Consider the following 22,500-nt stretch of genomic DNA (forward strand, 5'->3'; position numbering starts at 1 on the left):
GTTATATATTGTATTGTTTAATATCAGAATTTTTCCTTGTGAATGAATAATTGTTTCTATCTCTATAAATCAAAGCTGTTATGAATTATTTGTGTTGCTGTAGTTGTTTGATGTGTTTCTGAACGTCTGTAGCTAAGTCACTGATGCTCCTGCTGACGTCCAGCAGCAGAAACATTGTCCTCGTCGCTCTGTGGAGGCTCCAGAGCTTTGATCTGAGAGGTCAGCATGTGAGCCTTCATGTAGTGTCCTTTCCTCTCCATCATCCTCTGTTGGATCAGACTAGTGTCTCCAGACAGGAACAGGAAGTAGACGTCAGGAGAGGCAGAGAGCAGCAGCTCGTGGTGAGGATCAGCTGATAGAGCTCTGGAACCGTGGAGGAGGACACGTCTGTAGTGGTGTTTCAGAGCAGAGCACGTCATCAGGGCGTTGGAACCAGCACACAGCTCCCTAACATCAAAGATCAAAGGAAGCCATTGATGTGACTGCAGGAGACGTAAGTGACACACTTTCCCTCCAAACTTCTTCTCCTCGCTCCAATTTAGGAAATCATCTTTGATATGTTTCATCTTTCCTCAGCATTTCATCCTCATTTTAACTGTTTCTGCTAAAAATCTGGACGTTGACGTCATTTCCACAAATATCATCTGTGACTTTGTTTAATGAGTTTAGAAAGAATGACGTCACCTCTGAAGGAGCTGATGGAGTTTGAGAAGCCACGGGATTCGATCCTAAAGAGACGAGAATACGATCAGTCGTTAATCGTTCATTACATTGGGGATCTTTAGAATAGCGTCATGCAGTGGTTCTCAAATGGGGGTACGTGTACCCCTAGGGTTATGCAATGACACTACAGGGGGTACTAGAGAAAGAAAGTGGAAAATGAAGAAATAAAAACATTAAAAACATTAAAAACATTTTGTGTTTATTTTTAGTTAAAAATGATAATCACACTAAATTTCACCAACAACTCACGAAACAACAAAAACACAAAATAAGAGAAAAATATACTGAATAATAAAAGAACAAAAAAATAACAAAATAACACAAAAAATGATGGTAGAAATGATCTTGATAAAAATGTTCTAGTTGAACAAAGGTGGAACTTTGATTCAGAAATAAGAGAAAATGGGACTTTACACCATTAATATTACGGTATTAATATTATTACCGTACATTACTGTAATGTACGATAAACTAGCTTAATATTCCATGTATGTGCTACGGAGGAGGAATAGGGACAATTTTGATGGCGAAAATTATTATGGGCAAATCAAGAGTAAATATTAATGTTGAGATTGAAGTTAAAATTTTGACAACGAACTAAAAATATGATTTGGTGACAAAAATGGAATGTTTGCTAATAAAGTCAAATGACGTGGTCAATTGCACATGTAATAATGTTGAATTTGCTCTTTTTCTCAGTCTAAAGTCTTGAAAACATGTATTTAACTCAAGAATGAATGACTTTGATCTGCTGCATGTGTTCTATGGTTCTAAACTAGTTTTAAACCAGTTCTAAACTAGTTCTAAACCAGTTCTAAACTAGTTCTAAACCAGTTCTAAACTAGTTCTAAACCAGTTCTAAACTAGTTCTAAACCAGTTCTAAACTAGTTCTAAACCAGTTCTAAACCAGTTCTAAACCAGTTCTAAACTAGTTCTAAACCAGTTCTAACTAGTTCTAAACCAGTTCTAAACTAGTTCTAAACCAGTTCTAACCAGTTCTAAACCAGTTCTAAACCAGGTCTAAACCTAGTTCTAACTAGTTCTGAAACCAGTTGTAAACCAGTTCTAAACCAGTTCTAAACCAGAGTCTAAACTAGTTCTAAACCAGTTGTAAACCAGTTGTCTTAAACCTAGTTCCTAAACTAGTCTAAACCTAGTTGTAACCAGTAAACCAGTTGTGTAAACCAGTTCTAAAAATAGTTCTAAACCTAGTTCTAAACTAGTTGTAAACCAGTTGAGTTTCTAACCTAGTTCTAACCAGTTCGAAACTAGTTTCTAAACCTAGTTCTAAACCTAGTTCGTAAACCTAGTTCTTAAACTAGTTCTAAACAGTTGTAAACCAGTTCTAAACTAGTTGTAAACCAGTTCTAACCAGTTCTAACTAGTTGTAAACCTAGTTGTAAACCAGTTGTCAAAACTAGTTGTTAACCCAGTTCTAAACCAGTTCTAAACTAGTTCTAAACTAGTTGTAAACTAGTTGTAACCTAGTTGTACACCAGTTCTAAACCAGTTCTAAACCAGTTCTAAACTAGTTGTAAACTAGTTGTAAACCAGTTCTAAACCAGTTCTAAACTAGTTCTAAACTAGTTGTAAACTAGTTGTAAACCAGTTCTAAACCAGTTCTAAACTAGTTCTAACTAGTTAAACTAGTTGTAAACTAGTTGTAAACCAGTTCTAAACCAGTTCTAAAACTAGTTCTAAACTAGTTGTAAACTAGTTGTAAACCAGTTCTAAACCAGTTCTAAACTAGTTCTAAACTAGTTGTAAACCAGATGTTCCACATGATGAAGCTGACCTGGTCTGACAGAGCGTCTCCTCTGGACATCTTCTGGATGTTCTCCTGTGTGTGATAATCATCTCCCTCATGTAGAGGCCATCCCAGCTGTTAGAATACATTATTATTAATATTAATAACTGTGTGTGTGAAGCTCTAATAGCATTAGCTCACCTTCTCAGACAGAAACGCCCCCAGAGAACTTCTACATTTCACAGAAATACAACAAATACAGTTACAGTGTTCAGCACTAATACAAGAATAATTATAATTAAAACTCATTTATAAACATTTAATCAAACTGACAAAGTCTTTTGTTTTTTATGTGTTTTCTTCTTCTTCATATTTTCATTTTAACAGTTAGCGTGTAATGCTAATGTTAGCTTCATTAAATAAACGTTAATGAACTTGTAACTAATACTAGTTTATTAATGTTTCTGAGTGATAAAAATAGAAAACATACTAACTTTCCTGAGCCTGAGACTCCCATCAGGATGTAGATCATTCTGAGCGTGGAACATCTGCAGAACATACACAAAGACCTGGAGGAACCAAACAGATGTGAGTTCATTCACAATTACAGCAAGATTCAAAGTTTAGCTACAAAAACATTTGATTAGGGACAAATAACTGGAATTATTACAGAAGTCAAGGAAACATCAAAGATTTCCTGGGGAACAGTCGTCTAAATAAATGAAAGCTGAACATATTAAATGTGAGCTACAAACTATATATATATATATATATATATATATATATATATATAATATAAAGATTAATCTACCAAAGAAAAGAGAACAGCTGATCAATCAGCCTGAATAATTGATGGAAATCTGACTGAATACCATCAGATATACCTGTAGTATAAATACAGTATATATAATATATATATATTATATATACTGCAGTTTGACAGTCGATGTCAAGAGACTGAAACATTCATCTTTGATTGTTTGCTTTAGTTTAAATAATCCTTAATAAATGGTTTAGTTAGTGTTTGGCAGGTTTAACAACAAATAAACAGTTTTTAATGCTAATGAGTTCTAAACAGTCCACACATATTTCTACCTATGGCATTGAACAGATTCTGATGTTATTAGCGTGATTTACTCACGTAGCTCTGCAGACGTGACGTCAGATGACGCTGATGCGTATTCTCGACGGCTTGGAGATGAACCAGAAATAAAAAAGAATGAGAAGAAGACAAGCACAGTGGACTGTTTGGTTCCACAGACGTACGCAGAGGCATGTGCACAGGTATAGCAGTAAATAGTCACATAAACAGAGAGTAAATAAATAACCGTGTCACAGTTGGAGTGCTGATGGGGTCGTATTATCTCCTCCTAGTCCGACCCAACAGTGAAAACCTCGTTTTTTTCTCAAAGAAATGCCATATGTACGTTTGTTTTAGTGGTAAGCACTGATTTTTATTAACAAACAACTGTTAATGTCAACATCAGATCAGTGCACAGGTAACAAGAGAACGTGAAACCCAAACAGAACCACAGTACACACAAGAGACCCATGGGATCAATTTATATAATCCATGTTTGAAAGATAATGCTAATCCATGTAGTTATTCCTGTTCTCACTGTTACAGTTAAAGCTGCATTCTTCAGGGTTAGGGTTCACGGGGTCTCTGGGCGGTGTCGGCCTTGCGGGGCGTCTCCACCTTTGAGGCTTAACTCAAAACCTACTTATTTGCTAAAGCGTATACTGTATAACAGCGTTAACCTAACCACGAGGAACAAGTGTATCATGTTGTTCTGCAGTCTGTGTCTTCTCCTCTAACTCTGAGGGTTCTCTGTCCTGTTTCAGGTGTTTTGATGCTGGAGCTGGTGGTTCCTGATCAATGGTTCACAGCTCAACTAGTCTAGAACATTCTGGTGGTCTATCTCTCTGTCCTATTCTATTCTGTTTGACCTTCTGTTCACTAACCCCAACCAGTGGAACCAGATGTTCTCCACCTCTGAACCTGGTTCTAAAGGAGATTTATTCCCATAAATAGGAGTTTTTTTCTTCCCAGTGTCACTAAATTATTGTTCATGTGGATCTTATTGAGTTTTTTCTTTATATTTTGTTCAGCGATTACAGATGACTTAGTTGTAATTTGCTCTATATAAATAAAGTTGAATTGAATTTAAGTCCCTTTGGGTGTGGCTTGGTGGGGGTCCTTGGGGTTGGGTTGGTGGTGGGGTGCGCTGGGTCCTCGGCTCCTCGGCTCCTTGGGGCTTTCTCAGGTGTGTGTGTGGGGGGCGGTGGCTGCCTCTCGGCTTGGGATCTTGGGGGCGTCTGGGGGGCTGCTCAGCCGTGGGGGGGTGGCCTGGGGCTCCCTGGCCCCGCTCTTTCTGCTAGCCTGGCTGCATCATCAGGTCCGGGGCAGAACTTGGGTTTACAGTAGTGGTTCATACACATACACTGATCTATGATACACTGACATGTCTTAGACTGTAGATAAAACTGGGCTTAACTTTAGACAGGTTGATCCTAAATACCAGTTTTAGGTTTTACCACTCACTCCTTCCCTCTGTCCACAGACACCATCATTTTACCTAAGCTTCACACTGGTCACCAGACTGGATTGATTACACAACACAATAAACACAATATACACAACTACAACTACACATCTCACTCTCACTTTAATATAATGAACTCTTCTCCACCCTTTACATTTACTACCCTGGCTCCCTCTCCCCTGTTCCCCTCGCCCCCTCACCCAGGTGTAACACTGCTCTCCCTTTTTATATCCTCCCTTTAATAAAGTGTTTCTTACCCTTCCTTAGGGAGGGCTGGTGATGGTCACAATTATTGCAATAAAATAAATTAATTTATTTGCTGCACAGTCTCACTCTGCTGTAAAGCAGGAGGAGGAGGAGCCGTGCTATGCTAAATGCTATACGTACGTTCACAGTGCATTAGTGAATTGATCCAGCGTGGCTGCTGCTACGTTCTCACAGCGCTAGAGACAATAAATAAACTTTGTTTAGAGGAAAACAACAGCTTTTAAGAGATGGAGACCAACACCTGAGCTACCAGACCTTCAGCAAAGATAAGGTCAGAACATTGTTGGTTCTTTCTACAGAAAATGGTAAATGGACATGATTTATATAGAGCTTTATCACCACTGAAACAGTCTCAAAGCGCTTTACATATCAGCTCATTCACCCAATCACTCTCACATTCACACCCCAGTGGGACAGGACTGACATGCAAGGCACTAGTCGACCACTGGGAGCAACTTAGGGTTCAGTGTCTTGCCCAAGGACACTTCGACACATAGTCAGGTACTGGGATCAAACCCCCAACCTCTCGATCAGAAGACGACCCTCTACCACCTGAGCCACGGTCGCCACAGTGAATGGAACAAAAGGAAGGATTGACTTTGTGGATGCTCCTCACTGAGGATGTTCTGAGTTGTTGTTGTTGTTATTTTCTCCATGTTCCTGTGTTTCCAACACAAACAACAGATGTGCTGTCGTGTCATGAGATATATGTTGTTGGAGAGTATGGAGGCTATATTAAATAATGTTTATGTTTCTTTAATGGTGTTTATGATGTTGATTTTGATTGATTAACACTTGCCAGCAGAAACATATGAAAATGTCATTGATGGTCTGGATTTGCAACGTGCCTACCCAACCCTAGTGGTCACAGTACGTCACTGACTAATGTGTTACTATCTCCATGGAGATGAGATCATGTGAACTAACTTTATATAATTGATCAGCAAATATCAGATTTTTAATGTTGAACATTATTAAATATCAGCAAGCAGCGCTTATTGATCACCTGTAGCTTTAATAGTAATATTAATTATTATTAATTATTATTTCACTGAGCGCTGCTGGCACTGAGCCATCGATCAGCTGAGCTGGTCACGTGATCAGAGCTGACTTCCTGCTGTTTGTTCACAGTTAAACATTTAAACACACATTGATCCTGTTTTCTAACGGGTTCTAAACCTTACGTCAGATGGAAGTTACGGTGACTCACCACATTTAGACCGAAACCTCCGGATCTACTTCCTTTGTGCGTGATGACGTAGCACAGCGTCAGACACGTGCGCACTTAAAGGAGCCTCAGGACATAGAAAATGTAATAATAATAATAATGATAATTTGGACAAACGTTTTTATAATAAAAGTAAAATAATTATTATCCTTTGTTTATTAAACTTTAAAAAGAAAATAAATAAAATACAAATGAGGATATTTATTTTTGCATTTTCATGAAAGAAATAAATATTGAATAAATAATAAAACATGAATAAATAAGTGGTTATTAATGTGGGTTATTTTAACATGGAGTAGTTAGCATGGTCTGATCCAGGATCAATGTTTATGTTTATGATTAGTGACGTCAGAGGAGAGAGAGGCTGGTTCTGTGGAGATGTTGTTTGTTCTCCTCTCCAAGGTGACTGATCCACCTGAGGCGATCACACACGCGCATGCACACGTGTGCACGCAGCATGACTGAACGGCTGCTGGTCCCGTCGTTTGTCGTGCGCGCGCCCGCTCCATGAGTAGCGGAAACGGAACGTGAACGAGGATGAAAATGCTCCGGTTCCGGAGCCCCAGCATGCGGTCCGTGGACCAGGAGGTGGTCTGTACGGTCCGCCTCCTGGACGACCAGGAGACCTGCTGCAGCATCCAGGTAATATAGATATCTACCTTCATCATCATCATCATCATCATCATCATCATCATCATCATCATCATCAGCAGCAGCACCAGGAGCTCCATGGGCGTGGTGATGATGGTGGTGATGATGATGATGGTGGTGATGATGATGATGGAAGGATCACCTTCATCACTGAGTTACAATTCATTCATGTAACTGAGGAGTAAACATTACTGATAAATCTACTAAAGTACAGATAAAAAGTAGCTGAATTAAATAGTACTCAAAGTAAAAATAACTACCAGTAATTACTTTAGTTCATAGTTGGTAATAAATCTTGGTACGGGTCCCTTACATACAGTAAACATCTCATTATTAACTTAAAAAGGAAGAAACACAGTCTACCACATTTAGAACTGAATTTATTTTCCACAAAGGCATCTGTAGAAAATAAACGTTTTGTCAAAATGTAAAAATATTTAAAAAATAAAATAACACCAATGAATTAAATTCAAAATAAATAAATTATCAGATTCTAATTATAGATTCATTTATGAACTCTAAAATTGAGAAAATAACCTCCATTCAATGTTTATGGTGATATACATTACATTTAATCTGATTGGTTGGCTATGATGTGATACATCATATTTAATCTGATTGGTTGGCTATGATGTGATACATTACGTTTAATCTGATTGGTCGGCTATGATGTGATACATCATATTTAATCTGATTGGTCGGCTATGATGTGATACATTACGTTTTTTGTACTTTCATAACGTCCATTGATCATTTTAAAACAAAAAATAGTAAAATACTCAGTAACTGTTGGGTGTAGAAATGTAGCAAATTACTTAACTTTTTTTTACAACGTACTTAAGTATAATTAGTGATTTAGAAAAACATAAAAGTATAATAAAAGTACCCATAAAAGCAACTCAATTACAGTAACGTGAGTACTTGTAATCCATTACTTTCACCTCTGGTAGTTTTCTTATCTTTACAGACAGACGAACACTGACAGCACGAGTCATTTTTTGACTGTTTTCAAGGTTTAAGGCAGATATAAGCAACTGCCGGCCCGGGGGCCACCTGTGGCCCTCTGTATATATTTATGAGACCTCCACATTTAAAGAGCAAAAGATTACTCCAAAAAACACACAAAATGACATGAAAATGCACAAAAAGGACAACAACAAAAACACACAAGATGACTACAAATGACTTTATGAAAAATATACAAAACAACTGTAAAAACAATTCTGAAACACACAAAATAATAGTAAGAAACTCTGCTGTTTGTTGTCATATATAGTGAATTGGTCCTAGTCAGCTTCTGTAGATTTGACTTTATTAGCAAACCTTACACTTTATCACAATATTGTTTTTAGAGTTCATTTTAATCTCAACATTTTGACTTTATTCTTGTTTATATTTCAACTTCAGTAGCTTTAACGAAACCTTAACATATTTTTAAAAAAGAAGACAAATAGAACTTGCTGGAATTATTACGCGGTTGTCAAGGAAACGTCAAAGCGATCAGTAAATTATTTCCGCCATCTAAATAATCCTTTTCCTAAACAAACCAATAACACTGGATATTGATTAGTCCAAGATCCTGAATGAGATATAACGTGATATAAATAATAAATAATAAATAAAGCCTGACATTGAATAATTAATACACATTACATTTATAGAAAAGCACAGTAAACAGAATGACTTTTAGCTGCCACGTTAGCGTTAGCTTGTGCAGGAGCCCAGGGTTCCTCTGTGTGACCAAAGTGAAACATGTCAAACCACCGTTGATCAGCGTGTTCCTAATAAAACATTTAGAACCCATTATGTGCTGACAGAGCCTCAAAGGGCTTTAAACTGTGTTGATGTCAGAGAATATTAAAGCGTCCTTTCAGCAGGAAGTGGAACGTGTAGATTGTGTTTCTGCTGCTCCTCCTACATATTTAATCACTTCCTTTCATCATGTTACCTTTTCTCCTCCTCCTCCTTCTTCTCCTCTGAATCCTTTTAGTGATTATTTCGTTTGTTGTGTCCAGAGCCGTTTAGAGAGTTGTGACAACGTAACTTTGAAATGTTGGACGGTCACGTGATTCATGTAGACTCAAATAGTTCTTTGGAAGATTTGAATCCATTGATACTGAGAGACAGAACTGGGATTTTCGGTAATTTGTCGTCAATAACTGCATTGATTTATAATATTTATACAGCACACCGTCATATGTATGCATATATAATGATTATATATATATATTATCCAAAATATATTTAATAATCCACTAACATGCTTTAATTCACACATTAATGGGTTTAGATATGCTGATAATAATAATAATAATAATCTGATTTATTGTGTTCTAAAGAAAAAGTCAGTCATTATTGCTTAATGATGTAATCTGTTACTTTATTGAAAATAATGCAATTGTTGTTGGGACAAATGTGGTAACACACAAACATTATTTGGTTCCGTCTAAAGGTGTTTTTTAAGTGTAGGTGAAATGATGCTTTCTATGTGAGAACATGTTTCTCTTTTCCAGGTCAACAAAAACATCTGGAATGGAAAGAAGAACGTTGTGATTTGTTCTAACCTCTGCTAGACATTTCTCAGTACAGCATTCATGTTTTTCTGTTGTCGTTCTCAGCACGCTGTGATATGAAATCATATCATATTATCTGCAACTGCATTTTTCCAATCTCGAAATCCTTCACTGATGAAAACTGCATTTGTTGTTTTTGTGCTAAATAACATCCACAGTATGTAGAAACATCTGAAGCTGAAGATCTAAGCCAGGGATATTTCTCCTCCCACTTCATGTTGTAGCGTAAACGTTTTTCACCAAACTTTGATTAAGGATAATTATGGTTGGAACTGCTGAACTTTAGCTGAAGAAGGTTGAACTCATTTTAATCTGTTAATGTTTTATTTTGATAGTTGGAGAAATGTGTGTCACACTGCTCTGCTTGATTCTTTCTCTAGTTTGTCTTCCATACTCTTTATGTTATGCTCCTCCCCTTCTGTTGTTCACAAACCCCTCCTTCTCTGTCATATCTCATTTATTCTGTCATCTTCCCTCTGCACTCACACCTCCACCTGTCAGTTATATTCACCTTCATCAGTCTGTCTGAATTCATTTTACATTTAGATTTGACCACTGAATTATTGTTAGGGTTTGGGTTAGAGCTCATCAGATTCTGTTTGTTTTATCCATCCATCTATCATCCATCCATCCATCTATCATCCATCCATCCATCTATCATCCATCCATCCATCTATCATCCATCCATCCATCCATCCATCCATCTATCATCCATCCATCCATCTATCATCCATCCATCCATCTATCATCCATCCATCCATCCATCTATCATCCATCTATCCATCCATCTATCATCCATCCATCCATCCATCCATCATCCATCCATCTATCATCCATCCATCCATCCATCTATCATCCATCCATCCATCTATCATCCATCCATCCATCTATCATCCATCCATCCATCTATCATCCATCCATCCATCCATCTATCATCCATCTATCATCCATCTATCATCCATCCATCCATCCATCCATCATCCATCCATCTATCATCCATCCATCCATCTATCATCCATCCATCCATCTATCATCCATCCATCCATCCATCCATCCATCCATCTATCATCCATCCATCCATCTATCATCCATCTATCCATCCATCTATCATCCATCCATCTATCATCCATCCATCCATCCATCCATCCATCCATCTATCATCCATCCATCCATCCATCCATCATCCATCCATCTATCATCCATCCATCCATCCATCTATCATCCATCCATCCATCTATCATCCATCTATCCATCTATCATCCATCCATCTATCATCCATCCATCCATCCATCTATCATCCATCCATCCATCTATCATCCATCCATCCATCATCCATCCATCTATCATCCATCCATCCATCCATCTATCATCCATCCATCCATCTATCATCCATCTATCCATCTATCATCCATCCATCATCCATCCATCCATCCATCCATCCATCTATCCATCTATCATGCACTCTTCTTCATGGACATTCAGTTTAGTTTAGTAGTTTTTCTGCATTCTGCAGTTGCAGCGCCTCCCAGTGGAACTTCTCAGATTAACCCACATTGTTTTATTTTTTTTAGTAATGGTAGCTACGCTCTGTCTAAACGGCTCTGTGTTATGTCTAGCCTCTCAGTTAGCTCCTCTGCTAGCTAGGCTCTCATCCACTCACTGTTTGATGATGTGACAGGAAGTGGATGTTTGTTGTTACATTGAACAGATTAGTTCTACTGTCAGCGATCAGCAGAACATCCTGATGACATGTTGATGGACACACACACACACACACACACACACACACTAATGTTTATACAAACCGTCGTGATAAACATTTCTCAATGTTAGTTATGATCCTTTATCATTTCCTGCTTATAAAATAAAAGTGTGTCCATGAGTGAATCCAAGCATTTATTCTGATTGTACGTTTTTGTGTGAGTGTGTTTATAATGTGTTGTTTTTGTGTTGTTTTCACAGAGAGACACTAAAGGACAGTTCCTATTGGACCACGTGTGTAATCACTATAACCTGCTGGAGAAGGATTACTTTGGAATACGATACGTAGATCCTGATAAACAGAGAGTAAACACTCAAGATAATATAAATAATAATATTAGAACATTCACTCTGTTGTTGTTGTTGTTGTGTCTGTTTTTTGTATGTTTGTGTTTGTTGTTTTCTTTATCTTAGCTGCTAACCTTAGATGTGTGTAGCCTAGTTGCTAATGGTATATTTGTGTGTAGCCAAGCTGCTAACAGTATATTTGTGTGAAACCTAGTTGCTAACGATATATTTGTGTGTAGCCTAGTTGCTAATGGTATATTTGTGTGTAGCCAAGCTGCTAACAGTATATTTGTGTGTAGCCTAGTTGCTAACGGTATAATTGTGTGTAGCCAAGCTGCTAACAGTATATTTGTGTGTAGCCTAGTTGCTAACAGTATATTTGTGTGTAGCCAAGCTGCTAACAGTATATTTGTGTGAAGCCTAGTTGCTAACGGTATATTTGTGTGTAGCCAAGCTGCTAACAGTATATTTGTGTGTAGCCTAGTTGCTAACGGTATATTTGTGTGTAGCCTAGTTGCTTACGGTATATTTGTGTGTAGCCAAGCTGCTAACAGTATATATGTGTGTAGCCTAGTTGCTAACGGTATATTTGTGTGTAGCCAAGCTGCTAACAGTATATTTGTGTGTAGGCTAGTTGCTAACGGTATATTTGTGTGTAGCCTAGTTGCTTACGGTATATTTGTGTGTAGCCAAGCTGCTAACAGTATATATGTGTGTAGCCTAGTTGCTAACGGTATATTTGTGTGTAGCCTAGTTGCTAACAGTATATTTGTGTGTAGCCTAGTTGCTTACGGTATATTTGTGTGTAGCCAAGCTGCTAACAGTATATATGTGTGTAGCCTAGTTGCTAACGGTATATTTGTGTGTAGCCTAGTTGCTAATGGTATATTTGTGTGTAGCCTAGTTGCTAACAGTATATATGTGTGTAGCCTAGTTGCTAACGGTATATTTGTGTGTAGCCTAGTTGCTAACAGTATATTTGTGTGTAGCCTAGTTGCTTACGGTATATTTGTGTGTAGCCAAGCTGCTAACAGTATATATGTGTGTAGCCTAGTTGCTAACGGTATATTTGTGTGTAGCCTAGTTGTTAACAGTATATTTGTGTGTAGCCTAGTTGCTAATGGTATATTTGTGTGTAGCCAAGCTGCTAACAGTATATTTGTGTGTAGCCTAGTTGCTAACGGTATATTTGTGTGTAGCCTAGTTGCTAATGGTATATTTGTGTGTAGCCTAGTTGCTAATGGTATATTTGTGTGTAGCCTAGTTGCTAACAGTATATTTGTGTGTAGCCTAGTTGCTAACGGTATATTTGTGTGTAGCCTAGCTGCTAATGGTATTTTTCTCTCTGTTTCTTAGCACTGGTTGGATCCTAATAAATCTGTGGTGAGGCAGATGAAATGTGAGTATTTAAGATGCTTCTTCCTTTTACTGAAACAATTTATTTTTAGTATTCTCTTTCCTGTGACTTCACTGTGTTTTACTTACACTATTTATTTATTTATGTCCAGTCACTTTTAGGTCCATGATAAATGCTAACGCTAATGCTAACCTGTTTGTGTTACATGATCAGTTACTGTTGATGGGTAAATTAACTGATATTGTCGAGAGTTTAAGAATTAAATCTTACAACGAAGGCCTAAAACTCTGATTATTCAAACATCAAGTCAAGCCTGGGCGTCTTTTACACATTACATTTTAAATTCTGGATATTGTGGATAGAAAACTCAAAGTCAGATTTTTAGATTTAAAAGAGATGAAGACAGAGTTGTGATGAGATGATGTGACAGACACAGAGAAGAAAGGATCAGAGATGATGAAGATCATTAGTTTTTTTGGGCTTTTTTCTTTGTTTTTCTGTTTCTTTTCTTTCTACCAGATGAAGTGCATTAGCATTAACTGCAGAATCTGTTTCCTTTCTTAAAGACATTAGAAAAACCTATTTGTCCCTGTAGGAATAATTTAAAATTCACAAAGTTTCTATGAGCCGAGGAGAGAGTTTATCTCTTTCCTTTAGCTTTATTCCAGCATGTTTTATGTAGCTGTTGCTGCTCTTTAAAGCAGTTATTATAAGATCCTAATCATAATATACATATATATATATATATATATATATATATGTATATATATGTATATATATATATACCGGGCTTTTGCCGTAGCGGCTCCGAGTCTCTGGAACAGCCTTCCTCTGAAAGTCATAATGGCCCAGTTCATTCATGTTTTTAAGTCATCGTTGAAAACCCATCTTTTTGCTTTGGCTTTCAACACAAGTTGAGCAGATCCCATGTATTTTATTATTATTATTATTTTATGCTGTATATTTTGTGACTATTTTTACATTGTATTTTATAATGTTTGCTGTACAGCACTTTGGGCAGTTGTAGCTGTTTTGAAATGTGCTATATAAATAAAGTTGACATTGACATTGACATATATATATAGTGAAAGACACACACTAAGTGACACACAATCATGAAGTGAAATGAAATTTATACATGATTTTGAACTTTTTTTATAAATTAAAAACAGAAAAGTGGGGTGTGCAAAAGTATCTACCCCCCTGAGTTAATATTTTGTGGAATCGCCTTTTGCTGCAATTACAGCTGCAGGTCTTCTGGCGTACAGTAGGTCTCTACCAGTCCTGCACATCTTGAGACTGGAATTCTTTCCCATTCTTCTTTGTAAAACAGCTCAAGCTCAGTTACATTAGATGGAGAGCGCCTGTGAACCACAGTTTTCAGATCTTTCCACAGATTCTCCATTGGATTTAGGTCTGGACATTGACTTGGCCATTCTAACACATGGATAGTTTTTGTTTTCCACAATTCCATTGTTGCCCTGGCTTTATGTTGAGGGTTGTTGTCTTGCTGGAAGGTGAAGCTCTGCCCCAGTTTCAAGTCTTTTGCAGACTCCAACAGCTTTTCGTCCATGATTGCCCTGTATTTGGCCCCATCCATCTTCCCATCAACTCCAACCATCTTCCCTGTCCCTGCTGAAGAAAAGCACCCCCAGAGCATGATGCTACCACCACCGTGTTTGACAGTGGAGATGGTGTTTTCAGGGTGATGTGCAGTGTTACTTTTACGCCAAACATAGCGTTTTGCAGTTAGGCATAAAGTTAAGTTTTGGTCTCATCTGACCAAAGCACCTTCTTCCACATGTTTGCTGTATCCCCCATGTGGCTTCTGGCAAACAGCAAACAGGACTTCTTATGGTTTTCTTTTAAAAATGGCTTTCTTCTAGCCACTCTTCTATAAAGGCCAGATTTGTGCAGTGTATGACTAATAGTTGACCTGTGGACAGGTTCCCCCACTGGAGCTGTTACTCTGCAGTTCATCCAGGGTTATCATAGGCTTTTTGGATCCAGCTCTGGTCAGTGTTCTCCTCTTTCGGTCTCTAAGTTTAGGAGGACAACCGTGTCTTGGTAGATTTGCAGTGATGCCATACTCATTCCATTTCTGGATAGTGTATTTAACTGTACTTTGAGAGATGTTCAAAGCTTTGGAAATCGTTTTATATTTTCTGGTGTGTTCCTTCGACTTCATGATGCTGTCTGCTCCTTAATGTTCTCTTAACAGACCTCTGAGACCATCACAGATCAGATGTATTTCAAATGAGATTAGATTACACACAGGTGGACTCTGTTTAGTCATTAGGTCAACATGTGGCCATTTAGAAATCATCATACAACTTCTAAAGGTAATTGGTTGCACTAAGAGGAAAGGGGGGCAGATACTTTTGCACATCCCACTTTTCAGTTTTTTATTTATAAAAAAAGTTCAAAATAACGTATACATTTCAATTGAATTGAATTGAATTTCACTTCACAATTGGGTGTCACTTTGTGTGTCTTTCACGTAAAATTTAAACAAAGTATATTTATGTTTGTGGTCCATAACATGGCAAAATGCAGATGATGGTAGATAGGAACACCATATGGCCAGAAGCAGTTCCTCTGTCTTCCACGACATCTGCTGTTGTAGCTCGTGCATTTCTTTTGGCTTGGGTCGCGCTTTTTGGTATCCCCTCAGACATCACCTCCGACAGAGGTCCTCAGTTTGTCTTGGAGCTCTGGTCGACGCTGGCTAGGTCCCTGAGCGTGCAAATTCACCGTACTACCGCGTACCATCCCCAGGCTATCGGTTTGTGCGAGTGTTTCCACTAAAGGCGGCGTTGCGCCCTGCGCTCTTGAATGGTAACTGGGTGGATCATTTTTTGCCCTGGGTGATGCTTGGTCTGCGTCCAGCTCCTAAGGAGGACTTGGATGCCTCCCCTGCTTTTTGTCTTAGAGTTCTGCGCTGTTTTTTGCGTTCCTTTTTTATCTGAGGACGCTCTCATGCCGGCGCACCATTTTTTAAGCATTCTTTAGTGCCTGTGGAGCTCGCTACGGCCCATTTAGATTTTCTGCGGAATGATGCCCACTGTTTGCCACTTCGGCCCCCTTACGATGGCCCGTTTAGGGTGCTTAAGGCGGGTTCTAAGACTTTCGTGCTGGATATGGGTGTGCGCCGGGAGTGGGTTATGTTAGACAAGCTTAAACCTGCACACTTGTTGTCTGATGAGGTTGGCAGGCTAATCAGGCCTCCAGTCAGGGACTGAACTTTGCACCAGGGAGCCCCTCTATGTGTTCGCAGGGGGGCTGTGTGGTGAGCACTTGCGGACTGTTCTCTCACCCAAGGGGTTGATGGGTAGGATGTGTGGTTTTACGCCCTATATAATCTGTTGGCGCACTTTATATCATTATTCGTGTGATGCAGCTGAACTGATTAAAAGCTATACTAACCTCCACCTGTGTCATTCCTCATTCAGCCACACCATATATTTACAAGACTTAGCTCTATCTGATCATTTCTGTGTCTTTTTTGACCTAGAGACTCTAACATCTGTTCCCCCTACTTCTGTGTGTTTAAAGAAAAGGTACATAAATGACAACACAAGTGCACAGTTTATAGAAGCCATAGCAATGACACCAACATTGAGTGGTGATACAGTTGATGATCTTATGGATGAGTTTAATACAAAAGTCTGTAATGTCATAGATGTGGTGGCTCCAATCAAAACTAAGAGAAAACCAAACACACAGAAAACACCTTGGAGGAGGACTGAGATAATGCAGAAATTGAAATCTGACTGTAGAAGAGCTGAGCGTAAATGGAGATCAACAAAACTCCAAATTCATCTAGAACTGTACAAAATAAGTCTACGTAAATTCAATGATGGGTTGTTCAAAGCAAGGCAGCAATACTTTTCTGAAATTATTGCTAAAAATGTCAACAACTCTCGCACGTTGTTTTCTGTAATTGAAAAGCTCACAACCCCCCCAGATCAGATAGCCCCTGAATTACTGTCAGCTGGAAAATGCAATGAATTTGCTGTAAATTTCAATGAAAAAATACAATCAATAAGATCAAACATCAGAACAAACCAGCAAAATAACAAAAAGCTTGAACAGCTTCAACCACTGAGGGAGGAGTCAACTACAATGTTAGAGTTTATTACAGTGAACCCAAAAACAATAGAGGAAACTGTTCAGCAGCTGAATCCATCAACATGTTGCCTTGACACAAAACCCTCAAACTTCTTTAAAACTGTTGTAAAGTCATTTATCACTGATTAGTGTCAGATAATTAACTGCTCATTCCAATCAGGCACCGTACCAAAATCCCTGAAAGTAGCTGCTGTTAAACCTCTGTTAAAAAAAGAACACTGGATGTCTCTATACTGGCTAACTATAGACCAATCAGAACCTTCCATTCATGGCCAAGATCATTGAGAAGGTGGTCTTCAACCAACTGAGTCAATTCTTAACATTCAACAAAATATTTGATAAATTTCAGTCAGGTTTTGGTTCTCATCACAACACAGAAACTGATCTGATCAAAGTGATCAATGACATAAGGTTGAACACTGATTCAGGAAAAGTATCTGTTCTCATTCTATTGGATCTAAGTCTGCATTTGACACTGTAGATCATACAATTTTGTTGCACAGATTGTAAACATGGGTTGGACTAAATGTTAAAGTAATGTTTTAAGTTCTACTTGGAGGATCAAAGTTATTTTGTAAGCATTGGAAACTTTGAATCTGACAGATTACCAATGTCCTGTGGGGTTCCTCAGGGATCTGTTCTTGGACCTCTTCTGTTTAGCCTTTATATGCTTCCTTTAGGACACATTTTACACAACTGTAAGGTTGATTATCAGAGCTACGCAGATGACACACAACTATATCTATCACTGAACCCAGATGACTATGGTCCCATTGAGGTGTTGTGTGACTGATGGATGAGTGAAAACTTCCTTCAACTAAACCATGACAAGATGGAGGTGATTGTCTTTGGTAACAAGGAAAAGAGGACTGCTGTCAGCAAGTATCTGAGTCTGGATCTTTAGAAGATAAAGACCAAGTCAAAAACCTTGGTGTTCTGATTGACTCAGATCTGACATTCAGCATCAGATCAAATCTATCACAAAAACATCTTCTACCACCTAAAGAACATCTCCAGAGTGAAAGGTTTAATGACTCAGAAAGATCAGGAGAAACTGGTCCATGCTTTTATCTCCAGCAGACTGGACTATTGTAATGGTCTTCATCAAACATCTACAGCTGGTTCAGAACGCTGCAGCTCAGGTCTGAACCAGAACAAAGAGGTCAGAACACATTAGTCCAGTTTTAAAGTCTTTACACTGGCTCCCAGTCAGCCTCAGAGAAGACTGTAAAGTTCTGCTGCTGGTTATAAATGTGTGAATGGGTTTGGTCCAGAATACATCAGTGAGATGTTAGTCAGGTATGAACCCAGCAGGTCTCTGAGATCTATGGACACAGGTCAGATAGTGGAGCCCAGAGCTCACAGTAACCATGGTGATGCTGTGTTTAGTTGTTATGCTGCAAAGAAGTGGAACAAACTGCAGCAGAGCTGAAGTCAGCATCACATCTGAACATTTTTAAATCAAAGTTAAAGGAACTTTTTTTCTCTACTGTGTATGATTGAGAGAGATTTATGGTCATGTTGATGATGTAATGATGATTTTACTGATGATTTTAATTGATTTTACTGATGATTTTAATTGATTTTACTGATGATTTTAAATGTTCTTATTGATTTTAAACAATTGAATGTTTTATCATGTAAAGCACATTGAGTTGCCTTGTGTATGAAATGTGTTGTACAAATATATTTGCCTTGCCTAAATCTGATATGTGTTGTTTCTCTGCTCTGTCCTCAGCTGCCCAGCAGCCCTACACCATGTGCTTTAGGGTCAAATTTTATCCCAATGAGCCAATGAAAATCAAGGAAGAACTGACCAGGTAAATACTAACAAATGCTAACACACGCTAACACATGCTAGTACATGCTAACACATTTTAATACAAGTTAACACATGCTAATACATGCTAACACACGCTAACACATGCTAACACAAACTCTGACAGATCACTTGTACACTTTCTTTAGGAAAATCAGGCTTTTCTAAACTCGTATGAAATATAGAAATATGATTCAGACACAAATGTTTAGTTCAAACAATAAAACAGAATCAATAATCAGTGTTTTTATTGTCAGTGTGAACATCATTGATCAGCCTCAGACTCACAAACACACCTTCAGCTCACTTTCAGGGAGTCACTTTGACACAGTGGAGCAAACTCATCTATTACCATGGAAACAGGTCCCCGTCTCAGCAGCACTGGGGATCTGATCGCCATGGCAACACAAAACAAATCCCCAAACCTGCATCTTTGGATCAATGTTTTAGTGAGACAGAATTAATCTGAGTTTGTGTGTGTGTGTGTGTGTGTGTGGATGTGTGTGTGTGTGTGTGTGTGTGTGTGTGTGTGTGTGTGTGTGTGTGTGTGCGTGTGTGTGTGCGTGTGTGTGTGTGTGTGTGTGTGTGTGTGTGTGTGTGTGTGTGTGTGTGTGTGTGCAGGTATCTCCTGTACCAGCAGCTAAAGAGAGACATCTACCATGGTCGTCTCCTTTGTCCTTTCACTGAAGCTGCGTATCTGGGAGCCTGTATCGTACAGGGTGAGACTGGAGATGTTTAATCTGATACCCATGACTCGGCGTTTATTTACCAGTGAATAACATTCATGTTGTCATCTGCTGACTAACTGCTGCACAATCTGAACAAAGCTTTACAGGGTTTACACCTGGGTTGGGCTCAATTACATTTTTCAATTACAATTACATTTTCAATTACCTATGTTAAATTACAATTCAATTACAGTGACCAGCATTTTTCCAATTACAATTACATTTTTTATATTTTTTATCCTTGGAAAGTCAATTACATTCTCAATTAATAAAGTTCAATTACAATTAATCGCAATTACTGAGCCTGAAAGTAAATAACCTAATAAAAGTTAACTTTCATCTTGTGTTAGCTTTCTGTTAGCATTTCTAATGCTAAAGGGTCCTAAATCAGCTGTAAAATACACTAAAAACTAATATCTATCGTCTAATTGATTTCCTATTTATTGATTACGTTGTTAGACTTCATAATCAATGACAATATGGCTTTAATATTTTGGTGTGGGCATCTGAGCCTTTTTTGTGTCAGTGTACCTATAGATTTATAATTTTTTAATGTTAAAATGTGTGAAAGCCTGATATGAAACATATTTGAATAATTATTAATTACATATGTATAGAACTGTACATAGAACTGTAACATGGTTCGACAGTTTAACGTTAAATTAATTTTTATAGAATTTTTATGGCAATTACAATTACAAAGTCAATTATCTGAACTCAACTACAATTTAATTACAACTATGACAGCAACATATTTTTAAAATTACAATTATAATTATGCCATAATCTATCTATAAAAGCAAGAAAGTTCTGTATGTGTGTTTGTGGAGTGAATAAATACCCCAAGTGTGTGCATCTGTTATTTTGGAATAATTTGGTCATTTCAAAATGTTTATTTTCATTCTAAATGTATGTCACCAGTCCATCCACATGTACCTGTCTAATGTTCACTTAACGTATCTATTGTCAGTAGTTAGATGTAGAGGCAGGTGTGACGTGAGAGAAGCTGCAGTAGTCAGGTGACCTTCACTATGTAACACCGTCTACGTAACACTCCACACACACACACACACACACACACACACGGACCTTCCTTGAATTATAAATAGATCAAAAATATACAAAATGACTCCAAAAAAACATACATTTCAGAAAAATACACTAAACGGCCCTCGCCTTTTCCACGCTGCCTTCGGCGGTTCAGTGGGTGAAAAGTAGGTGAGTTGGTTCTGACACCGGGAAAGAAAGAAAGAAAGAATAATAATCCAACCCAATAACAATGTTTCCCCCTTTTTGAGAACTATGAACTATACATATTCAGACAAGGGTCCCTGGTCACTGACGGGCACGTGGGGTTCACATAGGCTTTGCCCCTTCCCTCGTAGTGCGGCCACTACGAGAGCAAGAGGCCCTTCACCAGCTCGAGGCACTCAGGCCTAATAACAATGACTCAAAATACACAAAACTAATAATTTATACAAAAAAACCCAAAATAACTCCAGAATCACACGCAATGTCAACAACAAAAAATTATACAAAAAATGCACAAAGACAACAGAAAGATACAAAAATACACACAATGACGGAAAAAATATAAAAATGAGTAAAAAACCAAACACATTTATTATGTTCATGTCCCATAGAATTAAACCAGATAAATCACACACACTATTTTATTTTACACCCACAAATAAACTCCTTTATAACACTACAGAGTACAGTATGTACACCTCTATGTACATACAACCTTATAACACACACTCATTTGGACATAATTGACAACTCTACTTAAGCCCCTCCCACTATATGAATGCATAATTCCGACGGGCACTGTACTAGTTATAATGATCAATTATACAATTACAATTATAATTGACCCCAACCCTGATTTTACATGCATATCTTTCCAAACAACAGAACAAATGAAACGTCTTACTGAATGATTTTCTAAAGAAAGTAAATTATTGTAAAGTCATGTTTTCTGATGGTTTTCAGCTAAAAACAACAGCGATATGTGACGTTAAATAACACACGTTAGATAGAAACACAGTCGACCTCATTAGGAGACTTTTTAATTTAATTCCTCAGATAAAATGTTTAATCCTGATCTGAAACCATTGGAGATCAGAGTTTGGGCGTCTGAGATGAGGAGAGAGCAGCAGAACATTGAGTGACACCACACAGCTGTACCAGGGATGAGGAAAACATTCCTGTGGTACCATAGAGACTTCTTTATATCAATATATACAGTATATGAAGTGTGAACATATAATAACATCACAGAGTTTTAACACGAGTTAAATAATTAAACACACAAAGATCTTCATTCTTACATTAAACACAAAAAGCTCTGAGATTGGCTCCTCCCCCAGAGAGCTGAGTGTGATTGGCTCCTCCCACAGAGAGTGTGATTGGCTGGCAGCGTGTTGCTTGTTGGAGGAATAATGTGTTAATAATTGAGAAAATTTGAGATTAATCCAATATCTAATTATAAGATACTTACAAATCATTTAGAGACAGGACTATAATCTTCTCTATTCCTCTGGTCGATCAGCTGAGCTGGGGGACCACGACCCTGAGGAACAACCTTCAGATTACATCAGAGACTTCAAACTATTCCCCAAACAGACTCTGAAACTAGAGAAGAAGATCATGTCATTACACAAGAACGAACTCAGGT

The 22,500-nt window shown here is 38.0% G+C and overlaps 2 protein-coding genes across 8 annotated transcripts in view; one reads left to right on the forward strand and one right to left on the reverse strand.

The window, feature by feature from the left end:
- Positions 1-137: 137 nt before the first annotated feature.
- On the reverse strand, positions 138-6,559 carry LOC114469906 (probable gluconokinase). Of its 2 annotated transcripts, XM_028457800.1 has the most exons (7): positions 6,495-6,511; positions 3,613-3,662; positions 2,966-3,040; positions 2,673-2,703; positions 2,520-2,606; positions 685-728; positions 138-447 (listed from the first exon to the last, which is right to left on the reverse strand). In XM_028457800.1, the coding sequence occupies exons 3-7, from the start codon at positions 3,028-3,030 to the stop codon at positions 138-140; spliced, it is 537 nt and encodes a 178-aa protein (XP_028313601.1). In that variant the 5' UTR covers positions 3,031-3,040; positions 3,613-3,662; positions 6,495-6,511. The 2 variants fall into 2 exon arrangements, with proteins under 2 accessions (XP_028313601.1, XP_028313602.1); XM_028457801.1 differs by lacking the exon at positions 2,673-2,703 and having other exon boundaries at positions 6,495-6,559.
- A 363-nt stretch (positions 6,560-6,922) lies between these two features.
- frmd3 (FERM domain containing 3) overlaps positions 6,923-22,500 on the forward strand; it is a 30,864-nt gene continuing 15,286 nt past the window's right edge. For all 6 annotated transcript variants that reach the window (XM_028458419.1, XM_028458421.1, XM_028458424.1 and 3 more), the window contains exons 1-6: positions 6,923-7,154; positions 11,699-11,803; positions 13,142-13,184; positions 19,012-19,093; positions 19,714-19,811; positions 22,375-22,498. In XM_028458419.1, the coding sequence (XP_028314220.1) occupies positions 7,050-7,154; positions 11,699-11,803; positions 13,142-13,184; positions 19,012-19,093; positions 19,714-19,811; positions 22,375-22,498 (557 nt within the window). In that variant the 5' untranslated portion in view covers positions 6,923-7,049. The remainder of the gene's footprint in view (positions 7,155-11,698; positions 11,804-13,141; positions 13,185-19,011; positions 19,094-19,713; positions 19,812-22,374; positions 22,499-22,500) is intronic.

Source organism: Gouania willdenowi, chromosome 9, assembly GCF_900634775.1.
Source record: "Gouania willdenowi chromosome 9, fGouWil2.1, whole genome shotgun sequence".
Lineage (NCBI taxonomy): Eukaryota > Metazoa > Chordata > Actinopteri > Blenniiformes > Gobiesocidae > Gouania > Gouania willdenowi.